This window comes from Dryobates pubescens, chromosome Z, assembly GCF_014839835.1.
Source record: "Dryobates pubescens isolate bDryPub1 chromosome Z, bDryPub1.pri, whole genome shotgun sequence".
Lineage (NCBI taxonomy): Eukaryota > Metazoa > Chordata > Aves > Piciformes > Picidae > Dryobates > Dryobates pubescens.
This window is the reverse complement of record NC_071657.1, coordinates 11,613,209-11,635,879: the sequence shown is the minus strand read 5'-3', so window position 1 is coordinate 11,635,879 and position 22,671 is coordinate 11,613,209. Positions and strand designations below refer to the sequence as shown.

The window sequence follows — 22,671 nt, the reverse complement described above, 5'->3', positions numbered from 1 at the left end:
GACTTTCACTGTTAAGTGTAGCATTGCAGGGAAAGCTAGTACACAGGCTGTTGTCCAAAACTTCATAGAATCCTAGAATGGTTTGGGCTGGAAGAGACCTCCAAAGGTCATCTAGTCCAACTTCCCTGCCGTGAGCAGGGACATTCTCCACAAGATCAGGCTGCCCAGAGCCCTGCTGAGACTGACCTTGAATATCTCCAAGGATGGAGCCTCAACTACCTCTCTGGGCACCCTGGTCCAGTGTTACACCACCCTAGTGTCCAAACAAAATCTACTCTTCTCTAATTTAAAACCATTGCCCCTCCTCCTATCACTGCACGTCTTTCTAAACAGTCCCTTTCTTCTTAAACTAACTTTTTTCTTTACTTCCCCCCTCCAGCCCCCCAATTCACTTTAAAATATTTATTATAAGAAACAGAATACTCAAGGTTATCTTTGCAGAAACAAAATCGATGTATATACATACAGTGGGGTTTAGGTTTAAAACCAAATTGGAATACTACTACTTCATTCTCATAAAAAGATCCTATTTAGTCTTCTTACTGAACATAAAGTAGTATTTGTTCAGAAGCTGTATTCAGGCCTTTGTTAAGGGGAAGTGCTTTATGAACAGGAACTCAGTGACTAATTTTAAAATGCTGTGAAAAAAGGTTTCTGTTTTGTCTCCTACCACCAAAAGATGACTGCAACATATAAACTTTGGTTTTAAGAGAATGAAAAGCTAGGCACTAAGTGTTAGGACAGTGTGTCTTGTATCTGTGACTGTACCTAACAGGCTGATAAGAGATGCTTACCCTTATGTCTGGCCTTTCTTTCTACCCCAGGCTTAGTACTTGTCTGGGGGATTCTGCTTTCCTGACTTTGCACTGATTCTAGTAGTGCTGTTTGCTAGTATTTCCCCAAATCAAACCTTTCCTCTTTCACTGCTATTTTGGATGTACTTTTTCTGCACTTCCAAGATTGTCCTAGCTGTGATTTTGTCCTCACTCTTTTTGGCTTTGCTTTTGTGTAGACAGCTTCATGTAGAGCACACTCTTATTTTTGGGTGTATGTATAGATTTCATTTCAACCTTGCATTTGCAATAAATCAAATACCATTCAGTTGTAAATCAGAGGGATAGATCCTACTTTTGGTCTTTGTTTTGCTGCTTTCTTTTTTTTTGTGTCTTCTAGTTTGGGCACTGGGTCTGCATGATTAATTCATAGGAACATCAACTATTTTGATCATCAAATTTGCAGAACAGGTTTGATATTCAGAATGCATGTCTCAAATCTCAGCTTTAATTACTCACAAATGACACTGGACAAATGTCTGTCTGGCCTGGCCTTTCCTGGTCTTAGTTGAACAGTCTTTGCTGAATCTTTAAACAGAATTTGTCTTTTCCCCCATATTTTGTAGCCTCTCTCAAGTAATTACTTGCTTATCTGAAACAAAATTCCCAGTTCACTCAATTTCCATTAATCTCTTACAAAAGGAATACTTTTCAGAAATTTATATGGAGTTCTAAATGATAGGTTTTAATATGCATGAATTGTTGTTTCTGAAAGTCCATATTTTTCCTTTTCTAGTTTTTTTCTAAGTATGGATACATCTTGAGGATACTCATCTTCACGAGGCACAATAGATTCCAGGTTTTGCTTGAGTATTCTAGTCCAGTCAGTGCATCTTATGCCAAAAGGGTAAGTGCAGTGTATTCAACTCGTATTTTTCATGTTTCCTTCAGTGATCTTTCTGAGCATAGCTGCTTTTAAAGAGAGATGATAAATTATTATAAAATCATTTAGATTGGAAAAAACCTTTCAGATCACTGTCTCCAGCCATTAACCCAGCACGCTCAAGTCCACCACTAAACCATGTCCCTAAATGCCCTGTCTACACATCTTTCAAATACTTCCCGAGATTGTGACTCCACCACTTCCCTGGGCAGCCAGTTCCAGGGCTTGACAACCCTCTCAGTAACAAAATCTTCCTAATATTAAAACTAAACCTCCCCTGGCACAGCTTGGGGCTGTTTCCTCTTGTTCTATCAGTTGTTACTTGGAAAAAAGAGATTAACACCTTGCTAAATCCTCCTTTCAGGTAGTTGCAGACTATTATAAAATATACCTTAGCCTCTTTTCCTCCAGACTAAACATCTCCAGTTCCTTCAGCTAGTCCTCATAATACTTATCCTCTAGGCCCTGCCCCAGTTTATGTTAGGGAAAGTTTCATTGCAATAAAAATCTCCAAATTAATACCACTACTCTGATACCGTGTGTTGAGTGGGAGACAAGATTAGAAGCACAGATAGAAATATAAGTCAGGCTAAAACTATGCTTTGTCCATTGACACAAGATGACATAATACTACTAATTAATGAACTACACTGGTGCTCTACAGAGGATGCTTAGGTAAGGATAATGGCAGTATAATTATCTACTTGGTGTTTGAAAGAAACCCCTTAAAATCAGAAGCTGACTTGCGAGCAGAGTTATGAATATGAATTATGATTTATTAGACAAATATTATATTACTGGAAACATTAATTAGTATTTATTAATAAGAAAAAATGATAAGAACTTACTAATAAGTTCAGTGTACAGCTGTAGTATATTTGCAATGGATATGTACAGTGTACAGGCAATATTAACAATTTAAACAGTGTTAAGCAAACGGGGGGGGGGGGGGGGTGGGGGGGGGGGGGGAAGTAACATTGGGAAAGAGAATGTGCTGTGGCATTATGCCGCTTGTCCACTAGGGGTAGACTTCATAGGAACCTTTTACAAAGAGGCTTTATGGAGATAACCAATTACTCACACTATTATTTCTCTGTTATACTCTCCGGGGCTGCAGTATACTCCAGGTTACAGAAAGCAATGGGAGTTCTACCACATGTAGAGGTGCTGCTGCTGTACATTAGCCACTAACGGCTTTTGGGGTGCTCTTGGGCGCTAGCTGCCGGCAGGGTTGGTTGTCTCACTGTCCCAATGACCGGGCTGACTGAGGCAAGGTGGCAGGCGGCTCTCGATGCTTCCCAGGGTTCACAGGCTGTCCCAGGGTTTCAGGCTCTTGAGAACATCCTGTTTCTCTCGGCACTTTGCTGCGAGGTCTGGGTTCAAGAAGTGGGCGCTTAAGATGGAAGTGACTTACTGCTGCAAGGAGACGGTTCCCGGGGTCTTGGCTCACCTGGGCTTTGTCCCTTCTGGCCAGCAAGACACTTCTGTCTGCTCCTGGGCACTTACGATGCAAAGAGGCTGACAGTGTTTTCAGTGCAGCTTATGCAAAGGGGTTTGCACCCTTCCAGGTAAACTGAGGCATGGCAATAATTCTGAGTTGCAAGGCTTATGGCTTCTTTTCCCAGATCTTAAGCAAGGTAAGGCAAGGCACCTTGTTTACAGTTTGGCTTTGCTTTTATCATTTGTCCAAGGATCATTTGGCCAATTGGCAACCAATAGAAAGGGATTTCACCAGGTTGTGACCATATTAGGCAAAGGCATAAACCTAGTCTAGGCAGTGCACATGCCTGTTTACCACAAAGGGAGGATATATCCCTTATTTACCAGATTCTCTGATGCCTGGGTTCTTTGTCTTTTTCCTTCATTTCCCAGATGCCTGCAGGAGGGAAGGGGAGAGAGGGATCATGCTTGGACATGCCCAGGACTTGTTCTGGGATTGTGTTGGGCATGTTTTGCCCTACCACCACAAGCAATCAACATGTTTTTACCAAGGGGAAGTCATGTTTAACCAATCTGATAACCTTTTCTGAGGACATAACCAGGTGGATAGATGAGAGCAGTGCAGTGGATGTGGTTTATTTTAATCTCAGGAAAGTATTTGACACTGTTTTCCACAGCATTCTTGCAGCTAAACTGAAGAAGTGTGGTCTGGATGATCGGCTAATGAGGTGGATTGTGAACTGGTTGAAGGAAAGAAGTCAAGAGTTGTGGTCGATGGGACAGAGTCTAGTTTGAGGCCTGTGTCTAGTGGAGTCCCTCAGGGGTCAGTACTGGGGCTAGTACTATGAAATAGATCCATTGGTGTCCTGGATGAGGGAACAGTGCCCTGTTAGCCAGTTTGCTGGTGACACAAAACTGGGAGGAGTTGCTGACACACTTGAAGTCTGCACTGCATTTCAGTGAGACCTAGGTAAGCTGGAGAGTTGGGCAGGGAGAAATTTACTGATATACAATAAGTGTGGAGTCTTGCACCTGGGTAAGAACTACCCAGTGTATCAGTATAGGTTGGGGACTGACCTGTTGGAGAGCAGCTCTGAAGAGAAAGACCTGGTGGAAAATAGGGTGACCATGGGGTGTATTAGAAGGGGTGTGGCTAGTTGGTCAAGAGAGGTTCTTCTCCCCCTCTACTGTGCCCTCATGAGGCCATATTTGGCATATTGTGTCCAGTTCTGGACCCCTCAGTGCAAGAAGTACAGGGAACTGCTTGAAAGAATCCAGCACTGAGCCACAAATGCGATTAAGGGAGTGGAACATCTCCCTTATGAGGAAAGGCTGAAGGAGCTGGGGCTCTTTAGCTTGGAGAAAAGAAGACTGAGAGGTGACCCCATTAATGTTTATAAAGATGTGAAGGGTGAATGTCAGGAGGACAGAGCCAGGAAAGTACAAGGGGCAGTGGGTGCAAGCTGGAGCATAGGACATTCCATGTCCATCCTATACAAGAAAAAAGCTTTCTCACTGTAGGGGTGTCAAAACACTGGAATGGGCTGCCCAGAGAGGTTGTGGAGTCTCCTTCACTGCAGATATTCAAAACCTGCCTGGACATGTTCCTGTGTGACCTGCTCTAGGTGATCCTGTTCTTACAGGGAGGTTGGACTTGATTTTCTGAAGTCCTTTCTAACCCCTAATGTTCTGTGATTCTCTAATTTCTCTTTGGATACAAGAGTAGGGCAGAAATAAACTAAAGTACTGGGAGCTACTGTTGTTTTGTCTCTGAAAATGTAATTATTTTTCTTTAGTTTCTGAATGGCCAAAATCTCTTCAATACATGCTCCGTGCTGCATATTGAATTCTCCAGGTTACCTAAGCTTACGATAAAGTACAACAATGAGAAAAGCAGAGATTTCACCCGCCTTGACCTTCCTCCTGGTAATATCCAGGAATACTTGGAGTCACCACTGCTACCCTCTGGCTTTGGTAAGATACCTTCACTTCTAGGGATAAACACACAATAAGATCATTATGCACGTAGCTTTGGCATCGTAACAGGTTCATAGAAAGGTAAATTTTGTGTGTGACTGTGGCAGTTTCGGCTGAGTGACTCCTGCTGCTGCCATACAGGGTGCACCTCTGGTGCCCTGGGTGTTCAGCCCTGTGGGTGGACACAGGAAATAGTGTGTTTCTTAACCATCATGTTCCTGCTCCCTGTAAATCCATTCTGCAAGGTCTCACACTTCTTCTTTCTTCCCTCGCTGCTACCGTGGGAGATGCTCCCTATCTGGTATTGGAAGGGGAGTTATCTCAAGGCCTCTTAGGCCTGGCTAGGCCTAATGCCAAGAGGAGAAGGGGGAAGGGCAATCTCAGATCTGGCCAGCTGAGATTAGCGTAACAGTGGAGGGGGGAGAAGAAAGAGCCCTGGGGGTTTTGGCTATACCCTCAGCTAGGGAGAGGGGAGTGCTGGGAGGCTTCTGGGTATGCTTTGGGATCTCCTTTGTCACTGTGCTTGTAGTTTATCTGTAAAACACTCACTCACTTGGTCTGTGGTGTCTGTTTCATTTGTTGATTTTGTAATTCAAGCAGATGCTTTTTAGTATTGTCCCAACCCTGTCAATAACCATCTGTTAGTGAATGTAGCTATTTCAGTTAGTGAATGTAGCTATTTCAGTCAATGGTGGAGGTTAGAGTAATTAAACAGACATATTGCCAGGCTTGCAGGACATATTTGACAATTATACTTGCCCCATTTTGAAAAGTCTTGTGTCTTAGCACACAAAAAATATCCACAACTCAAGCTTGAGTCTAACTGCCTCTTAGAATACGGTTTTGTATGACACCCTGGGTTGCACTGAACTCCACCTACTAATGGGAAGATCACTTAGCTAGCTTTGATTCTGGGACTCTCCATATGTTGATATTGCATTTATGTTTAATGCTTGTGATTGCCTGAAGAGCCATAAACAATGCTGGTTGTTTATGAAGTAATACAAGCTGGGAAAGTGCATCTCCATAAAACCTCAAATTTGTAGGATTTACGTACCTCAATAGCTAGTAAAATTCGGAATCTCAGGTTCATTGTAGTTTGTGCTGTTTAGCCCATGATGCTGTTAGAAATATCTAGGAAAGAGCTGTAGCTCACCATTGCAAAATGTCTTTGAGTGTGTTTACTTCCAGAAAATTTCTATAATGTGCTTCTGTTGTGTGAATAACAAGTGTGGAACACTGCACCACAGGCATCTTAATTTTACCTATGCTGTGCTTTCCTATTCAAGTTTGTCTGAATTATGTTTTGCTCTGACTTCACTTTAGAGAAGCACATTGAGGCTGACTGGGATATTTGCATTTGCCTCTAAATGAGGCTGAACACTGTCTTTGTAAGACATAGAGGCTTGGATCTCAATGAGATTTTTTTTAATCACGGACCAAAGTCAGAAATAGCACACTGGAAGCTGATTCTCATTGCTGAAGTCTCTGTTTTTTGCTAAGAGATTAAAAATTTGTTTCAATGAGATGTCTCCTCTCTTCAGTCCCTCCGAATGCCATCCTTCCACCACACATGGGGGCTGCTGGGTTTTTCCAACGTATGGGCTTTACTCAGGGTCCTGGTAAGTTCCTATTTTGGGGGCTAGTGGTCTATCTTGTGTTCAATGCAAACTGTTTTGAGATATAGTAGTCTGAAAACAGTGTTCATTTGAGTCATTCTGATTCTCTTTCTCATATTAGTCAGTGAAATTACTTTCTGTAACAAAAAAACATGTATAGATGTAGTTTATCAGCTAATAAGTGAAGAAATTGAATGCCATGATAAAGTTTCCCAGGGAGAGCAGAAATTAAGTATCTTTTTTCCTAAGAATTGAAAGACTTCAGTGGTATTCAAAGTTAAAGGAGGATGTGTCCCCTTTTCTGGCTGTCAAATGAGAAATAAATCAACATCTAGGCTCAGTGATCTTTTGCTTTCTAGTACAGGATACACTTCAGTGCTAAATCACTTTTCTTCATTCTTGGGCTGCAATTTATATCCCCTTTTATTTGGGTCTGTAAGTATAGTGATATTTTTTCATCTCTGAGAGGAAAGGGCTTCCTCCTTTATTGATCAGATACTAGGAGTAATTAAATTCCTGAAAAGCATTTTTCATTGAGTATTGATGTTTCTGCCAAACATAGCTTGCCTTTGTCTTCTGAGATGTCTTTTCCACTTTGAGATGTCAAGTGATGCTATTAATACCCTTCCAGGTCTTCCATTTCCGGTGGTTCCTGGAGTAATCCATTCTGTCCCGGTCACCCCAGCAGCAGTACCTGGGCTGAGGGCTGTTCAGAATGTTCCTGGTATTTTAGAAGGTTCTGTTCTACAAGTGAGAAACTTCAACTTTGAAGTAAGTTTGAGTGGTGGAACTGGTGTAAGTATGCACTTGTACCGATTACCACAATCCGTCTTGGAAATTAACTTTAGATGAAGGAATAAGAGAGGAAATCTCTGTGCTGGTAATATAAATACCAGGACAATGCTATTAGGGGCAAGCCTAGGGTCAGACACACAACATTGGAAAAGGTAAACAACACATGTTGGAACTAAACTTTCACATATCTCTGTAAGTATCACTCCTCTGTGTGTGACTTCAGAGAAACCAAAGACCCTTTCATTTGTTGCAAAACATGAGGAGTTAGAAAAACAGGAGGGAAGAGGAAAGGAGGTAAAAGCATGTGAAATCAAAGCACTAATTCTCCTAGCTTTGCAGCATCTCCCAGGTTGGAAAAGAACGGAGGTGCACATCACTACTGACATTGTTGCAAATCCATTTTAAAATGCTAATAAATGCATATGTTCACTTTTCATAGCATCACACAGATCTTTTTTCATAGGTTGGAAGTAAAATTGCCAAGTACAACTTGAGTAGCTAATTTTATAGTGGAAATGACATCAACTGTTTTATAAGCATACTCCTGTTACTCAAATATTGCACATTGATCCATGCTTCATTACAAGCAATGTACATCTCTTAAAAATAAATAAATCATGCTTTACCAAGACTGTAATTTAAAACACAATTCTACTGGTTGGTCTGGTAAGCAGTTCTATTATTTGTGTGGTTTACACACTTGCTAGATTCTCTTAACTGTAAAAGTTACAAAATTAGGAGTTTTTGGCTAGATGGACATTAGAAATTTAAAACTCTGTTGACCAGTTCCTTTCATCTCTAAGTAACTGCTCTGTTTCCACTTTTGTACTAATAGCTGAATTCCACAGCTGCAGATTAGGACTTGCAAAACAAGTAATTTCCCACACCCCCCCCCCCCCGATTTGCCAATATATCTTATCAGTTAATTTCTGATGATTGCTGTGGATGTGCTTTCTGCAGCTGCTTATTAAAGGTGATTCTCTGAGACTTAGAAGAGTGTGTTTTTTTCAGAAGTAAGTATATGTGAAGCATAGGTCAAAGCTATATTTAGGGCATAGCTCCTTAATTCTAATATCTGTCATGCAGAGCTTTGTGCTGCAGTGTGCAATACAGCAGGTAAATGTATTAAATAATGATCAGTTTTTTATAGGGTAACAAATAAGAATGTACAGCAACATTAATTGTTGGAAATGTGAATTGTTGTAAATACATTTCTTGGCCGCTGGACAACACTTGTTCTTCAGTGGTGGTTATCTGAGCATTGTCACTTTTTCTTTTGGTGTACAGAAAAATCTGGCTGAATGTATTTAAATTTGTCTCCTCTGTTGCAGGGTTTCAGTGTACATTTGAACATTTCCTCGTGACTTTTAAATTAGCTGGGTTTGTCTTCCAAAAACTGCTTTTCAGTAGAAATATTGCAGTCTCACTTGGTTAGGAAATGTCTTTAAATAAACTCTGTGCTGAAGTTAAATATTAGGGCCAGAAGAATAAACTGTAGAAGCATTCAAATGGTACCTTTATAGGAAATGTTCCATGTTACTGAATGCTGATAATAAAAGGCCATGGGCCAGTGAGTTGAGAAGCAATAGGTCTAGAGGGCGAGAGTAGTGTTTCTGACACCCAGATATTTTTAATACTCATTGCTCTCAAAACTTTTGCCTCAGCTGAATAAAATTTGGTGGTACTGGGGTGTGAATTACCTCCTTTGGTGCTTTAGACGATTGGTACACAAAGATTTAGTTAAAAATTAAAAGAAGATTATTTCTTTCAATGTTTAGCTTTCTGTTCACAGGTTCTAATTTAGCACAAATAAATGCCGCTTTCTGTATAGAATGTTTCATATATAAACAATTAAATGGTATGTGTATTACTTCAGCATGTCATGGTCACATATATGGTTGGGGACACAGGCAAGCACATTTTGAAGCAAATGTTTTTAGTTTTGAAGGTGGTGTCTGCTGTTTGGGAAAATACATAGGAGCTCCTGAATGTTCTTATCCATTTCTAGTATATATCTTTTATTTTCCAGGGAATGAACTGCTATCTTGGAAAGAATAAATTAAAATAATTAAGCCACTTAATATATAGGAACTTATTCAGCCTGACAGTTTGAGTCTTGAGTGCTGAAAATGCATGAGCTGAAGTGCTAGTTTTAAAACATATTTTACATGTGCATAGCAAATACATATTGACAAGAATGCAAGACGCTGTAATTATTGCAGGGAATGGCTTTTGGAGGGACAGATTTCAGTATCAGTGTGCTTATGGAATATATTTCTTTATTTCCATGAAGTTAAAAGTAATATATTCATTTTATCATTTAAACAGGTCCTCAGAGTACATGGACTTTTCATCCTATTTGGTAAGATACACTAAATATATTTTCAGAAACTATTGATCTGACACATGCTGGTTAATGCAAGTTCCATTGTTCTGTCTTTGTCCAGAAAATGCACAAAAGAACATGCTGTTTTAAAAACAACAGTAATTTGAGTCAGTAGCTGTAGGCCACAGGTACCAAAAAGACAAAACGGTTACAGTGTCAGAAGAATTTTAGTGTCCTGAAATATACCACAAAAGTATGAGAAAGCAAAGTAAGAAGAAAACCCAAAGTTTTCATCAGAGGAAATGGAGTAGAGAATCAGCATGTACATCAGTTGCAGAGGACAGTGTTATCAAGTGGTATTTTAATAAGCCTGTGTAAAGAGGATTTTATGGATCTGTTGCACTGTTTAGAAGCTGAGCATAAGCACACAGAATTATGACAGGATCCTTTGCTGTTTACCCTCAGAACATAATAAATGAACTTAAAAGCTCTCCTTTGCACTAATATTCTAACCAATCTGTTTAGTGAGATGATTATTCTTTGTAACATGAATGTTGGTCAAAAGAAGCAGACTTGCCCTTATGCTGTTCATAGCAATGCACTGGACACATTTCCTTTCTGGATTTCCCTAGGTGTGTATGGTAATGTGCTTTGTGTGAAGGTCATGAAGAAGAGGGAAACTGCTTTGATTCAGATGATGGATGAAGCCCAGGCTCACCTAGGTACTGATTTTTAAGGCACAGTTGTGCTTCAAACTGGCATTAGTGTCATACAGATGAGTAATTTGCCATGTGTCAATGACAAGCATGAACAAATGACACAGAATCGGAGAAGTCTAGGGGTTGAAAAGGACCTTGAAAGATCATCTAGTCCAACCTCCCCTGCCAGAGCAGAATCACCTAGAGTAGCTCACAGAGGAATGCATCCAAATGGGTTTTGAATGTCTCCAGAAAAGGAGACTGCACAATCTCTCTGGGCAGCCTGTTCCTGTGCTCTGTGACCCCCACAAGTTTTCCCTTGTATTTGTGTAGGCCCTCCTGTGCTCCAGCTTTTACCCAATTGCCTTTGTCCTGTCATTTGACATCACTGAGAAGAGCCTGGCTCTGTCCTCCTGACCCTTGCCCTTCACATATTTATAAACATTAATAAGGTCGCTCCTCAGTCTCCTCCCAGCTCCCTCACCCTTTCCTCATAAGGGAGATGTTCCAAATCCATCATTGTGATACTTTACTACGTACAAAGCTTTCCTTGTATATGTTGGTAATAATCTGTTTGCTTCCATGTAAGCAAATTATTTTTTCTATAGTGGTTTAAAAAAAATTAATCCTTTGAATTGCAGTCTAGTAAATGTTAGAATTAAAACATCATACGATTTTCATGTAGTTTATCCTATATCTAACTAAATAAGGATAATCAGCTGCTTGTTACTGAACTACTGCTTTCCATTTTTGCTTGCTTTTAGCCTGGAGGTCATATTACATCCTTATACTTGTTTTAAATACAACACTATGACATAGCCCACCTGGTAGACATGGAAGTTGCAGCCTAAATACAACAGATGTAGATTCTGACAGTAAATAGAATGCAAAATTAGTATTTAAAGAATCCTTTTTACTTCCTCTTTCACTGTTCTTGTTCAAATTTTATTTCCACTCATTAGCTATCATCCACTTAAATGGGCAGCAGATTTATGGACGGGTCCTCCAGGTTCGTCTTTCAGAATGTCAGACAATTCATTACCCTCAATGGGGACAAGAGGACCAAGAGGAGTTTGTGGACTATTACAATAGCCCTTTACATCGCTTTAAGAGGCCTGGCTCTAAGAACTCCCAGAATCTCTCTGCTCCATCTGACACCCTGCATCTCTGCGGCATTCCGTGAGTATCTACGTCTGTGATCTTCTTGGGAAGATGTTTCTCAAGTTTTGTTCTTAAGTTACAGTCTGACATAGCCTTTAAGTTTCCTTGGCCTTTTACAGTTTCCTGAGAATGTAGGTCATTCTACCATGGAATTAGCAATAAGTGAATCCTTTAACTGTCACTTTTCTTGCTGTTACCAAAGAGGATAACTGACAGAAAGCTCTTCTTGATGAGTTTTAATACAGTTTCTATTTAATTGAGAATATGCTTTTGTTTCTCATGTATTAAGTCCTGTGTGATAAACTTCTGCAAAGATTAAAGACGTGATTTTTGAGATAATGTACTGGGGTTACATTACATCAAAGTCATCACTGGCATTGTTATTGACTATAGATGAAGTTCTAATCTTTCTAACACCTAAAAAAAATTAAATATTTCTACAGAATTCGGCCCTCTCACATAGAGGGAAAGATTAAAACAAAAAAAAAAGTGTGAAGATGCATACTCTTTGAAATGACCATGTTTCCTATCTAGAATGTTGTCATTAATCTGTGTAGTGACACCCAAACAGAAGGTTTTGGGCTGTTTTGTGAGTAAACCAGAACATTTTCAATGTCAGTGTGAAGCATACTTAAAATAACTTCAGTATGAGAGGTATTTCTGAACATAATGGTTAAGATCTTAAGTGGCTTTTATGCAATCTGAATTTACCTGAGGGAGGAGTTAGGATTAACAGCAGTAGAATGTGTCCGAAATATTTTTGTGGCACACTGTAGTGGTAAGTTTTAATGTCAAGCCCCAGATCTTTGGCCTGAACCATTGACATGGCTTGTGGTGGTAGAGATAACTTTTGCTGTTCAAATTTAGTTTAGAAGCCAGAATTGAGATTTTGATACTGTGATTTTTTCAGGAGTTTTGTTTTGGTTTTGTTTGGTTTGTTTCTCTGTTTTGCTTGTTTAATATGTAGGTATTGCGCTACTGAAGGTGAGCTGAAGAAACTTTTTTCAACAAGAGGATATACTGTGAAAGCCTTCAGATTCTTAAAGTCCCGGAAAGTTTTCCTGATAAGGTACCATGCAAGATTTCATCCTGAAAGGTAGCTAACTGCCTTTTTGGGAAATGCCATAACTACAGGCATGTGTGTACATCTGTAGGCAAAAGCTGTATAGCTATGAAGGTTTTTTATGATCACTCAAATATTAAAATTTCAAATGGGATAGTATGTTAGCATAATTAAATGACAAAGTCCATGTGTTCAAAGTTTAAGGACAGTATGTATCTGCCGATTTAAGAAGAAATGCAAGCTGTATGTAAGTAAAATAGCATCCAAAAGATTACGATGAATCTGCCTTAACATTCATTAGGATTGCTTGGCAATGTCATATTAGCATGACCATACCTGCTAGAATAATCCCATGCATATAGACAACATGAGTCTTTCTTAGAGGTCTTCAAAAAACAGGGTTGAAGTAAGGCTTGAAGTGCATTGCAGTGGCAGAATGGCATGACTGTTTGCTATCCACCTGCAAAATCTGTATAGTTTTCCTATTTCCTCATTTTAGCAGTGCATAAATAATTCTAATTCCATACACAGGTCCGCTGTGTGTGATGCAGCTGCTAAATACTTGCAAGAATAACATTTCTGTGCTGGCTAGCACAATGAAAATGTGGTTAGGATTAATAATGGTTTTTATTCTACTTAGGAGAGATTGCAAAATGGCTCTTATCCGGCTGGGCTCTATGGAAGAAGCAATTCAAAGTCTCATTGAGCTTCACGGTCATGACTTCGGAGATGATTGTCATCTACGGATTTCCTTCTCGAAAATGAAAATCTAACATTTCTGTCAACTTTCCTTTCAAAACTGCAGCATGGTTTTAGTAAAATCCTCAGAGGCTGAAATGTCTCTGACCACCTCTGTCTCTTTCAAGAAAAAGCTCATTCATATACAAAGTAGTGATCCTTTCTGGTTTTAGTTGCCAATATGTGATCAAAGTTGCATATTCATACACAGAAAGATCCTTCTGTGAAATTACTTTAGCAACAATATCTGTCACCAAAATTCCTACTTAAAATTGTATTTTGATACCATCCTTTTCACTTTTATGTGAATTCAGCCTTACAAAATATTTCAGAGTGATTTCACAATATACCAGAGTATTTCTTAAAATATGGTAGGCTTACTCTACACAGATTAAACACTAACTTTAATGTGAAATACTATTTGAGTTTCTTGAAGAAAAGCAAGCATTTACTGTGAGTGTTCTCTGAATGGTATTTGTTACCAGGATGTGTCTATTCATAATTTGGAAAAACCTTAAAAATAACTTTTCTTAAGAACATAAAGTCTGGTCTATTCATATGGATTAAAAATAAAGAGAGAAAAATCAGTGCCTTCTTTCTGGAGTGAAAGATACTTCATGAGATTCTACAAGATGCGGCATCAGTGACTTCATTCGACTTAACCCTGGAATGGAAGATTGATGTCTTATTTTTTATGTGAAGTGACTAGAATAGCATTTCAGAGAAAGCAGTACCAGAAAATAGACCTAATTTCAAAGAATGTTTAGCATTTCTTTAAAGAAAAAAAAAATGTTTTAAAAAAATGTTTTTTTTTTTCTCAAGGGCATCTTTGGGGCCCCAAAAATGAAACCTCAAGAGTGTTCTCTACCACTGTAATATCTAATAAAGAATTGTATGTTTGCTTGGTATGTGCCTTACTGTGTGCCTATTGTAACACAGCTGAACAGTTTTATCTGGACTATCTTGGAAAAGGTATTGCAGGCTTTGTGAAAATTCTTTCCTTGGTCTTTTTCGAAATTCTTAATACTTCAAAAAATGGTGGTGGTTGTGTTTTTCCCCATTAAGTAGTACTCTGAATTTTGGTGGCTGCATATTTAGATCAATGTTTAGCAAGGGCTTTAACAATCCAGGAGCAGATCAGTGCCTTTTCAAATGACCTGCGGTTTGTCATGCAATGTTAAAACTTCTGCTTCCTTGAACTACTCAGATGTCTTTGCACGTCTTGCCTTTTCCGCTGATCCTGTCAGTTGTTCCTTTTATGCCTAAAATATTCCACGTATCTGAGGAGGAGACTTGCCTTTCTATGAGACCTCCTGGCTACAGATTGCAAACCTGGTTTTGCATGCCAAGCACAGTATACACCTTTGTTGATAATACTGCCAGTGTGGTTTATGTGATGGAATGTCTTGCTCTCCTCCTACTCAGGGCAGTAGAAAAGTGATTCTTTCTTTTTTTTTTTATGAGGGATTTAGGCCTACTACTTGTCATTACATACTGTTAACTTCTATTGCTGTTTTTCAAATGAGAGGTCAACTGCTTACAGCATTGACTGGAACAGAACTACCAGGCTCGGTACTGTTAAGTGTTGTGCTGAAAGGACACCATTCAAATTGCACAGGATTTATTTGCTCTATACAAAACTGTTTGCTGTTTTCAAAGCCAATCCTAGCAGTTAGAAACTGATTTATTTCACGAAAGAGTGAAAAGTTTCACAGGGATTTATCTTCAAGGTTTTATAGTGGGGCAGGTGGAGGACATGAACGAAAGTGAACCAAAGTTTAGGTGCCTTCACTAGTTTTTGAGGTAGGGAGGCTTCATAGATACTGCTGTCTTAAGTATAGTAAGTTCATTTTTTTTCACCTGAAAACTGCATATTTAGATTGCTGAAAAATGAATATTGTCCCCTGACTAAAAAAGAAGGCAATGACAGTGGTTTCAATATGCAGGAATCCAAGCACCACCCAAGCATTTCCAACTTCAAATGGTAATTAACACGTTGTGCTTGGAACAGACCTAAAGAAACCAAATGCTTAAGTAGTTGAAGATCCTTGACAGGTGAAGAAAGCTCTCCTTAGCAGGCTAATATCATCACTATAGGTAGATTTTTAGTTCTTGGAAACTGCATTATTAGTTAGTTTTAAGCCCTTTCCAATTATTTTTAAATATCTTGCACACTTTCTGCAAATGTTTGCTCTAGAACTGCAGCAGCACAAGACAGAGGTTGCTAAACAAACAGATTCTTACATCAGAGTGTCACCTCACTCTCTGACCAAAGACTGATTGGTCCTGATGTACACATTTTGTGGGAAACCTGTGTTCCCCTTCTGCTGGGAAGACCTAACACAAAGTGGCCTTTGTTTTAGATTGCTATTGGTGGATGAAACACAGTAGAAAATGAGATCATGATGTGAACCAAATGATGTGCGATAAGGCAAAAGGGTGAATTCACTACTTCTGGTATCGTATAAAAGACACACAGAGCACTGTTGACATTCCCTCATTTTACATGATGTGTTCATAAAGGTTCCTTTCAGTTTATAAATATATCAATCTCACACAAGAAAATGCTGAAAGTATTTGTAATGCCATGCTGTGTTGTTTTGTTTTGGTTTTTTGTTTTTGTTTTTTTAACATGGCAAAAGGTGGTTTGGGGAACAAATGGCAGGATAAAATGTTTTTTTCTATAAAAAACCAACTGTCCTGTGTATTTTAATAACAGCTGTTGTTTGAAAAGCATCTTGCTTGTGGCATTGCAGAAAGGATTCCAAGTGTGCTCAGATATCTAGCATTACAGCTTTCAAGTTAAGTTTATTTTCTGTCTGTGTAGTTCACAGATGATTATAATTTTTTTTTTTTAAAATGCTGCAATAGATTTTGTTTCTTTTTGGTTAGTCTGCTGGAGGTATTTACATTTATCTTTTTTTCCTGACTGTAGTTGTTGTAGGACGTCTCTTAACAAATATCGTTAGAGCTCTGCTGTCTTAGGTTTTCCTGTGTTCTTGTTCATGGTTTCAGGTTTTCTCTTGTCTTTGATAATTGCCTGGCTAGTAATGTCTTACCTTTTTTTTTTTTTTTTTCAGCATATATGGCTATCTAAGCAAAAGCTTTTTATATCAAAAGTAGTTTAAGAGGATGCTATGGTTTAACTCTAGCCAGCAACTAAGCACCACACAGCAGCTTCCTTACTTACCACCCTCCTTCCAGTGGACTGTGAAGGAGAATCTGGGGGAATAAAAACTCCATGGGCTGAGATAGAGACAGTTGAAGGAATGGTGGAAAGATAGAAGAAACAACAGTAGTAACTCTAATGAAGTCATATACCACCATTGTGGTAGCAGGTGGCACCTTGTGTGTTCTTCAGCTCTCATCAATGCCACCACAGAAGGGTGCTTGAAGAGACTAGGTAAGGCGGACAGCTGTTTAGTTCCTTCTATCTCCAAGGCAGCTATTACCAAAGGCCAACTTGTATCCTTCTGGGTCCTTGAAAAACCTTCTTCTGAGATAATCTATACCAAGGATGCCTGGGGCCTCTGAGCAAGTCACAGTGGGTTGTTTATGCCACTCATTCCTGGTTAGACTCATTTCAGATCCCAGTACACATAGCTGCTGTCATCTCTCTGTCACCCCAGAAATATAGATGTGTTCAACCCCTCTATTACTTGATGGTATTAAGGTGCAACTGTACACCAGTATCTACTAGGAACGTTCCTCCTGTACTGGTGGCAGGGCCCCTCTGACCATGATCAGAATTACTCACTGTGAAAATGACTTGGAGTCATTTTCCCCTTCTTTCAAGAGGATCAGAAGTAAAATCAGTCCTTTTACTCTGTTTTGGGAATTTCCACTGGAAACTGGAGCATTGCTCCTCATGGAGGAGTCTCCCTTTTTGCTAGAATCAAAGTGGGTTTTCCATTCCATTTCCTTATGTTATCTCAGTAGTCATACAGGTAAAAAACACATGGCATCCCTCCATATTCTCTCCCTTGAGCAGGGAATCATCCATTCCTAATAACTAAGATATGGGACTGTACAGGTGGGGAGTAGGCCAAATCCTCTTTGAATTGCTGGAACTCCTGGGGCAGCTGCTCCATAGCTGAAATGCAGGGGTATACAGAGGAAGAAAGTCTTCCCTTGTATTGCCAGAGCTGGCTGGCCAATTCATCCACCCTTTGTGCCTGGCTGTTCTTCCAACAAACTGCTGCCAATGAGTTGGCATATGACAGTGGTGCACTTTGTAGAAACTTCTAGCACATGGGTAATGTGCATTGGACTTCATCTGTATGTGTAAGCAACTGCTTGGCATCCTGATTGTTACAAATCACCTCCAGCACAGCTAATTCCTGCAGGTGGTCCACGGTAGTCTACTTGCTTAGCTGACATGTAGCATCTTCCTTGAAAGGATGCCTTTCCTTCACACTTGACAGAAGTCACCCCTGGAGGTTGAGGGCTTGTGTTCATTTTCCAATCTCTTTGTCAGTGTCCCCTTCCCTAGACAGGGATTCCAGCTGCTTGGCTTCCCTGCCCTCTAATTCCAAACTATTGGCCCCATTATCCCAGCATCAGAGCAGCCAGGGGATAACGGGCTTCCCTGGATGGCAACTGAAATCCTTTCACATGTCTTGCAGCTCACCCAGGCATGGGGATCACGTAATTACTTCTGCCTCTTATTCCTGTTCTTGTGATAGCCCTAGTTCATCATCATCCCTCATGAGGCAGATTGATCTTCCTGTGTATTTATTTTTCTGGATAGGAGCAACTGCTGCCAGCAGAGACTGTGGCTGCAGTGCCTGCTGCTGGGGCTTGAGAAGCTACAGCACCTGCCAGCCTGTCTTAGGCCCAGAAACCTCATCCCAATGTCTTCTCTTCCCCTTGAGGGCATTGAATAGTGTTGAAAAGCACTCTGTAGATGTGAGACCCAAGCACACTGCAGTCATTTTTCTTTCTCAGGAACTGCTGGATTGACAATATCCTTTTCCAAATATTTTACTAGAGTATCAATATCCTGCACTTATTCAAGGTGAAATTCCAAAACACTGGAGGTGACCTCTGTCCTAGGCACTTGTCTGTACTCTCACACATACCTTGCCACTCATAACTATCCAGCCTTGGGACAGATCTCTGGGTGGTATTCTTGAAAAAAAATCTTGTGTGGGCCTGAACAAGACCTGAGACACAGTCAGGAGACAGAGCATCATGAGTATGCTGGCTTGGAGACACTCCAAGGATATCCAAAATTCTCAAAAGCAGAGAAAGTCTCCTCCCATCTCACTATAGTTTGGGTGAGATTATTAATAAATGACAATGCCACATAAAAACACTGGCTTAACTCCTTTTACAACAAGATGACTCACCTAGTGGATGAAGGAGTTGCCATGCCCCTTGTCTACCTGGACTTTAGTAAAGCCTTTGACACTGTCTCCCACAGCATTCTCCTTCAGAAACTCTTGGCACAAGGCTTGGATAAGTGCACCCTGCATTGGATTAAAAACTGGCTATATGGCTGGGCCCAAAGAGTGGTGGTGAATGGAGTTAAGCCTGGCTGGCACCCTGTCACTAGCTGTGTCCCCCAGGGTTCAGTACTGTGGCCTGTCCTCTTTGGTATCTTTATCAATGATCTGGATGAGGGGATTGAGTGCACCCTCAACAAGTTTGCAGATGACACGAGGCTGGGTGATTGTCAAAATGCTAGAGGGTAGGGAAGCTTTACAGAGAGACTTGGACAGGTTAGACTGATGGGCCAAGGCTAACTGTATGAAGTTCAACAAGGCCAAGTACCAGGTCCTGCACCTGGGTCACAGCAACCCCATGGTAAGCTACTTGGGGATGTGTGGTTGGAAAACTGTGGCTCAGATTGGGACTTAGGGGTGCTGGTTGACAGTTGATTAAATATGAGTCATCAGTGCCCAGGTGGTCAAGAAAGCCAATGGCATCCTGGCTTGTATTATTAACACTGGGCAGCAGGATCAGGGAAGTGGTCATCCCTCTATACTCAGCACTGGTGAGGCCACACCTCGAGTACTGTGTTCACTTCAGGGCCCCTCAATATAGGAAGGACACTGAGGTGCCTTGAGGAGCACATGGCCTGCAAGGACCATCTGAGGGACCTGGGGTTCTTCAGTCTGGAGAGGAGGAAGCTGAGGGGGAGGCCTCATTGCTCTGCTCAACTACCTGAAGGGAGGTTGGAGCAAGGAGGGGGTCAGCCTCTTCTCCATGGTGGCAAGCAGCAGCACCAGAGGAAGTGGTTACAAGCTGCACCATGGGGGGGTTAGGCTGGATATTAGGAAATATTTCTTCACTGAAAGGGATATCAAACATTGGAATGGTCTGCCCAGGGCAGTGGTGGAGTCACCATCTCTAGAGGTATTCAGGTGGTCTACAGACATGCAGCTTAGGGGCATGGTTTAGTGTTGATTTAGGCTGTTTTTTCTTATTCTGTTACTTGTTACCTAGAAGAGACCAACACCTACCTCCCTACAAACTCCTTTCAGGTAGTGGTACAGAGCACTAAAGTCTCCTCTCAGCCTTATCCAGATCAAACTATTCCAGTTTCGTCAGCTGATCCTCATAAGATGTATTCTCCAGACCCTTCACCAGCTTCACTAGCACCCCCAGGTCCTTTTCTACTGGGCAGCTTTTCAGCCACTCTGCCCCAAGCCTGGAGTGTTGCATAGAATAAACCAGGTTGGAAGAGACCTTCAAGATCATCACGTCCAACCCATCAACCAATCCAACACCGCCCAAGCAACTAACCCACAGCACCAAGCACCCTGTCAAGTCTCCTCCTAAAAACCTCCAGCGATGGCGACTCCACCACCTCCCCAGGCAGCCCATTCCAATGTGCAATCACTCTTTCTGTATAGAACTTTTTTCTAACATCCAGCCTGAATCTCCCCTGGCGCAGCCTGAGACTGTGTCCTCTTGTTCTGGTACTGCTTGCCTGGGAGAAGAGACCAACATCCGTCTGTCTACAACCTCCCTTCAGGTAGTTGTAGAGAGCAATAAGGTCACCCCTGAGTCTCCTCTTCTCCAGGCTAAGCAACCCCAGCTCCCTCAGCCTCTCCTCGTAGGGCTTATGTTCCAAACCCCTCACCAACTTTGTTGCTCTTCTCTGGACTCGTTCCAGCAAGTCAACATCCTTCCTAAACTGAGGGGCCCAGAACTGGACACAGTACTCGAGGTGCGGCCTAACCAGTGCAGTGTACAGGGGCAGAATGACCTCCCTGTTTCTGCTGGCCACACTGTTCCTGATGCAGGCCAGGATGCCATTGGCCCTCTTAGCTGCCTGGGCACACGAATGGGGTTGTTGTGACCCACAACACTTGGCGCAGTACTTGTCCTTGTTGAACCTCATACTGTTGGCCTCAGCCCATGAATCCAGCCTGTCCAGATCCCTCTGTAGAGACTTCTTAAACTCGAGCAGAACAACACTTCCACTCAATTCACTGTCATCTGCATACTTACTGAGGGTGCACACAATCCTCTTATACAGATCATCAATAAAGACAGAACTGACTCCAGAATTAAGCCTTGAGGAATACTCCTCCTGATGAGTCACCAGCTGGATTTAACTCCGTTCCCCACCACTTTCAAGTGGTGCAAGTGAGTACAAGGATATCTATACAGAATATAGGAATGGGTGTAGTAGCATACATAGGTGAAACAAAGCACGGGAGGTAGAGGCAGAGGGGAAAAGAGACTTCAGAGAATTGAATCCTCCAAAAGACAAACACATTTGTTGTCAATCATAAACCCAGCTCAGGCACTGAAAAATATGATAGAAATTGTAGACTGACAATGAGGGCAAACCATGTAGGGAAAACATCGTGAGCTGCTTGACCCCAGGAGAGCTCATCTATGGAGTGTAATACTTTAGTCACAAGTTAGAGATAATTCCCACTCCTTAATATTTGATGCTTAATCTAAGTCACTGTATCAGGGTCATGGGTTTAGGTCCTGGATTTTTTAAAAGTGTTTGGGGTTTGTTTGTTTGTTTGTTTATTTGTTTGTTTTGTTTTGTTTTGTTTTTTAATTTCCAGTCTACCCCAAGTACAGTTATTCAGTGCCTGTCTGAGAGGATCTTAGCTTTTAATTAAAGCATTGAAAGTTTGCATTATGTTGTTGAAAAGCAAAGGCGTATCTTCTGTAGTACCTGCATTAAATGTGCACAACTACAGCACATTTTTTCCAAGTTCTGGTTTAACTATTTCTCTTGTGTGTGCATATTACTTGTATGATGAAGGGTCTCTAATCAGTTTTTCTTAAGGGTTTGCTATGTTGGATGTTTTTTTTTTTCCTTTCTAGATCTTGGTCTGGAAAGCCACGTTATTCCATGCCTGAAATCTGTTTTAGAGAGGATCTTATAAAAGGCTATAAATATCTGAGGGGTGGGTGTCAAGATGAAGGTGACAATGTCTCTTCAGTGGTGCCCAGTGATGGGACAGGGAACAATGGGTGCAGCCTAAAATACATGAGGTTCCACCACACTTCTTTATGGTGAGGGTGACAGAGCACTGCAACAGGCAGCCCAGAGAGGTTGTGGAGTCTGGTTGTATGGAGACTTTTAAAACCCTCCAGGATGTGTTCCTGTGGGGCCTGCCTAGGTGATCCTGCTTTGGCAGGGTAGTTGGACTTGATGAACTTTGGAGCTCCCTTCCAACCCCTTATATTCTGTGATCTCTGGAGGTCCCTTGCAACCCCTAACACTCTGTGATTCCATCATTTTGTGACTGACTGCAGCATATTGCATAACGCTGCAGGCTTGCACCAGTGTAGTTTGAAACAGTTTCTATTTCTATGCTACCGTTGCAACTGTAGTACCTAGCACATACCTACAGAATACACTTGCAAGCACTGCTTGGTGAGTTATCACTGCCTGTAAAAATAAAAATTAACCTACTTTTAAAATAACAAGCAAACAACCAACCTAGGACTGTAACACAAAATTACACTGAGGGCTACCTCAACAGCAGGAGAAATTAGGATAATTCTTCTGTTAAGTACTACAAATTCTCCTAATGATCTGGAAAGAACTGTCTGTAGCTCCATAAACTATTTCAGCCACTCGAGTGTAGGTAGGTGCTTAGAGGGAGGGTTGTGGGTGCTTTCTGACTTAAAAATGTTTAATTAATTGACACAAAA

At 41.0% G+C, this 22,671-nt stretch overlaps 1 protein-coding gene across 1 annotated transcript in view; it reads left to right on the top strand.

Moving 5' to 3' along the window:
• The window catches only part of PTBP3 (polypyrimidine tract binding protein 3), a 37,742-nt gene extending 24,174 nt beyond the window's left edge, over nucleotides 1–13,568 (top strand). The window contains exons 6-14 of the mRNA XM_054178983.1: nucleotides 1,570–1,680; nucleotides 4,953–5,130; nucleotides 6,678–6,755; nucleotides 7,384–7,523; nucleotides 9,876–9,909; nucleotides 10,506–10,595; nucleotides 11,534–11,750; nucleotides 12,700–12,777; nucleotides 13,436–13,568. Coding sequence (XP_054034958.1) covers nucleotides 1,570–1,680; nucleotides 4,953–5,130; nucleotides 6,678–6,755; nucleotides 7,384–7,523; nucleotides 9,876–9,909; nucleotides 10,506–10,595; nucleotides 11,534–11,750; nucleotides 12,700–12,777; nucleotides 13,436–13,568 — 1,059 coding nt within the window. The remainder of the gene's footprint in view (nucleotides 1–1,569; nucleotides 1,681–4,952; nucleotides 5,131–6,677; nucleotides 6,756–7,383; nucleotides 7,524–9,875; nucleotides 9,910–10,505; nucleotides 10,596–11,533; nucleotides 11,751–12,699; nucleotides 12,778–13,435) is intronic.
• The last annotated feature ends 9,103 nt before the right edge of the window (nucleotides 13,569–22,671 follow it).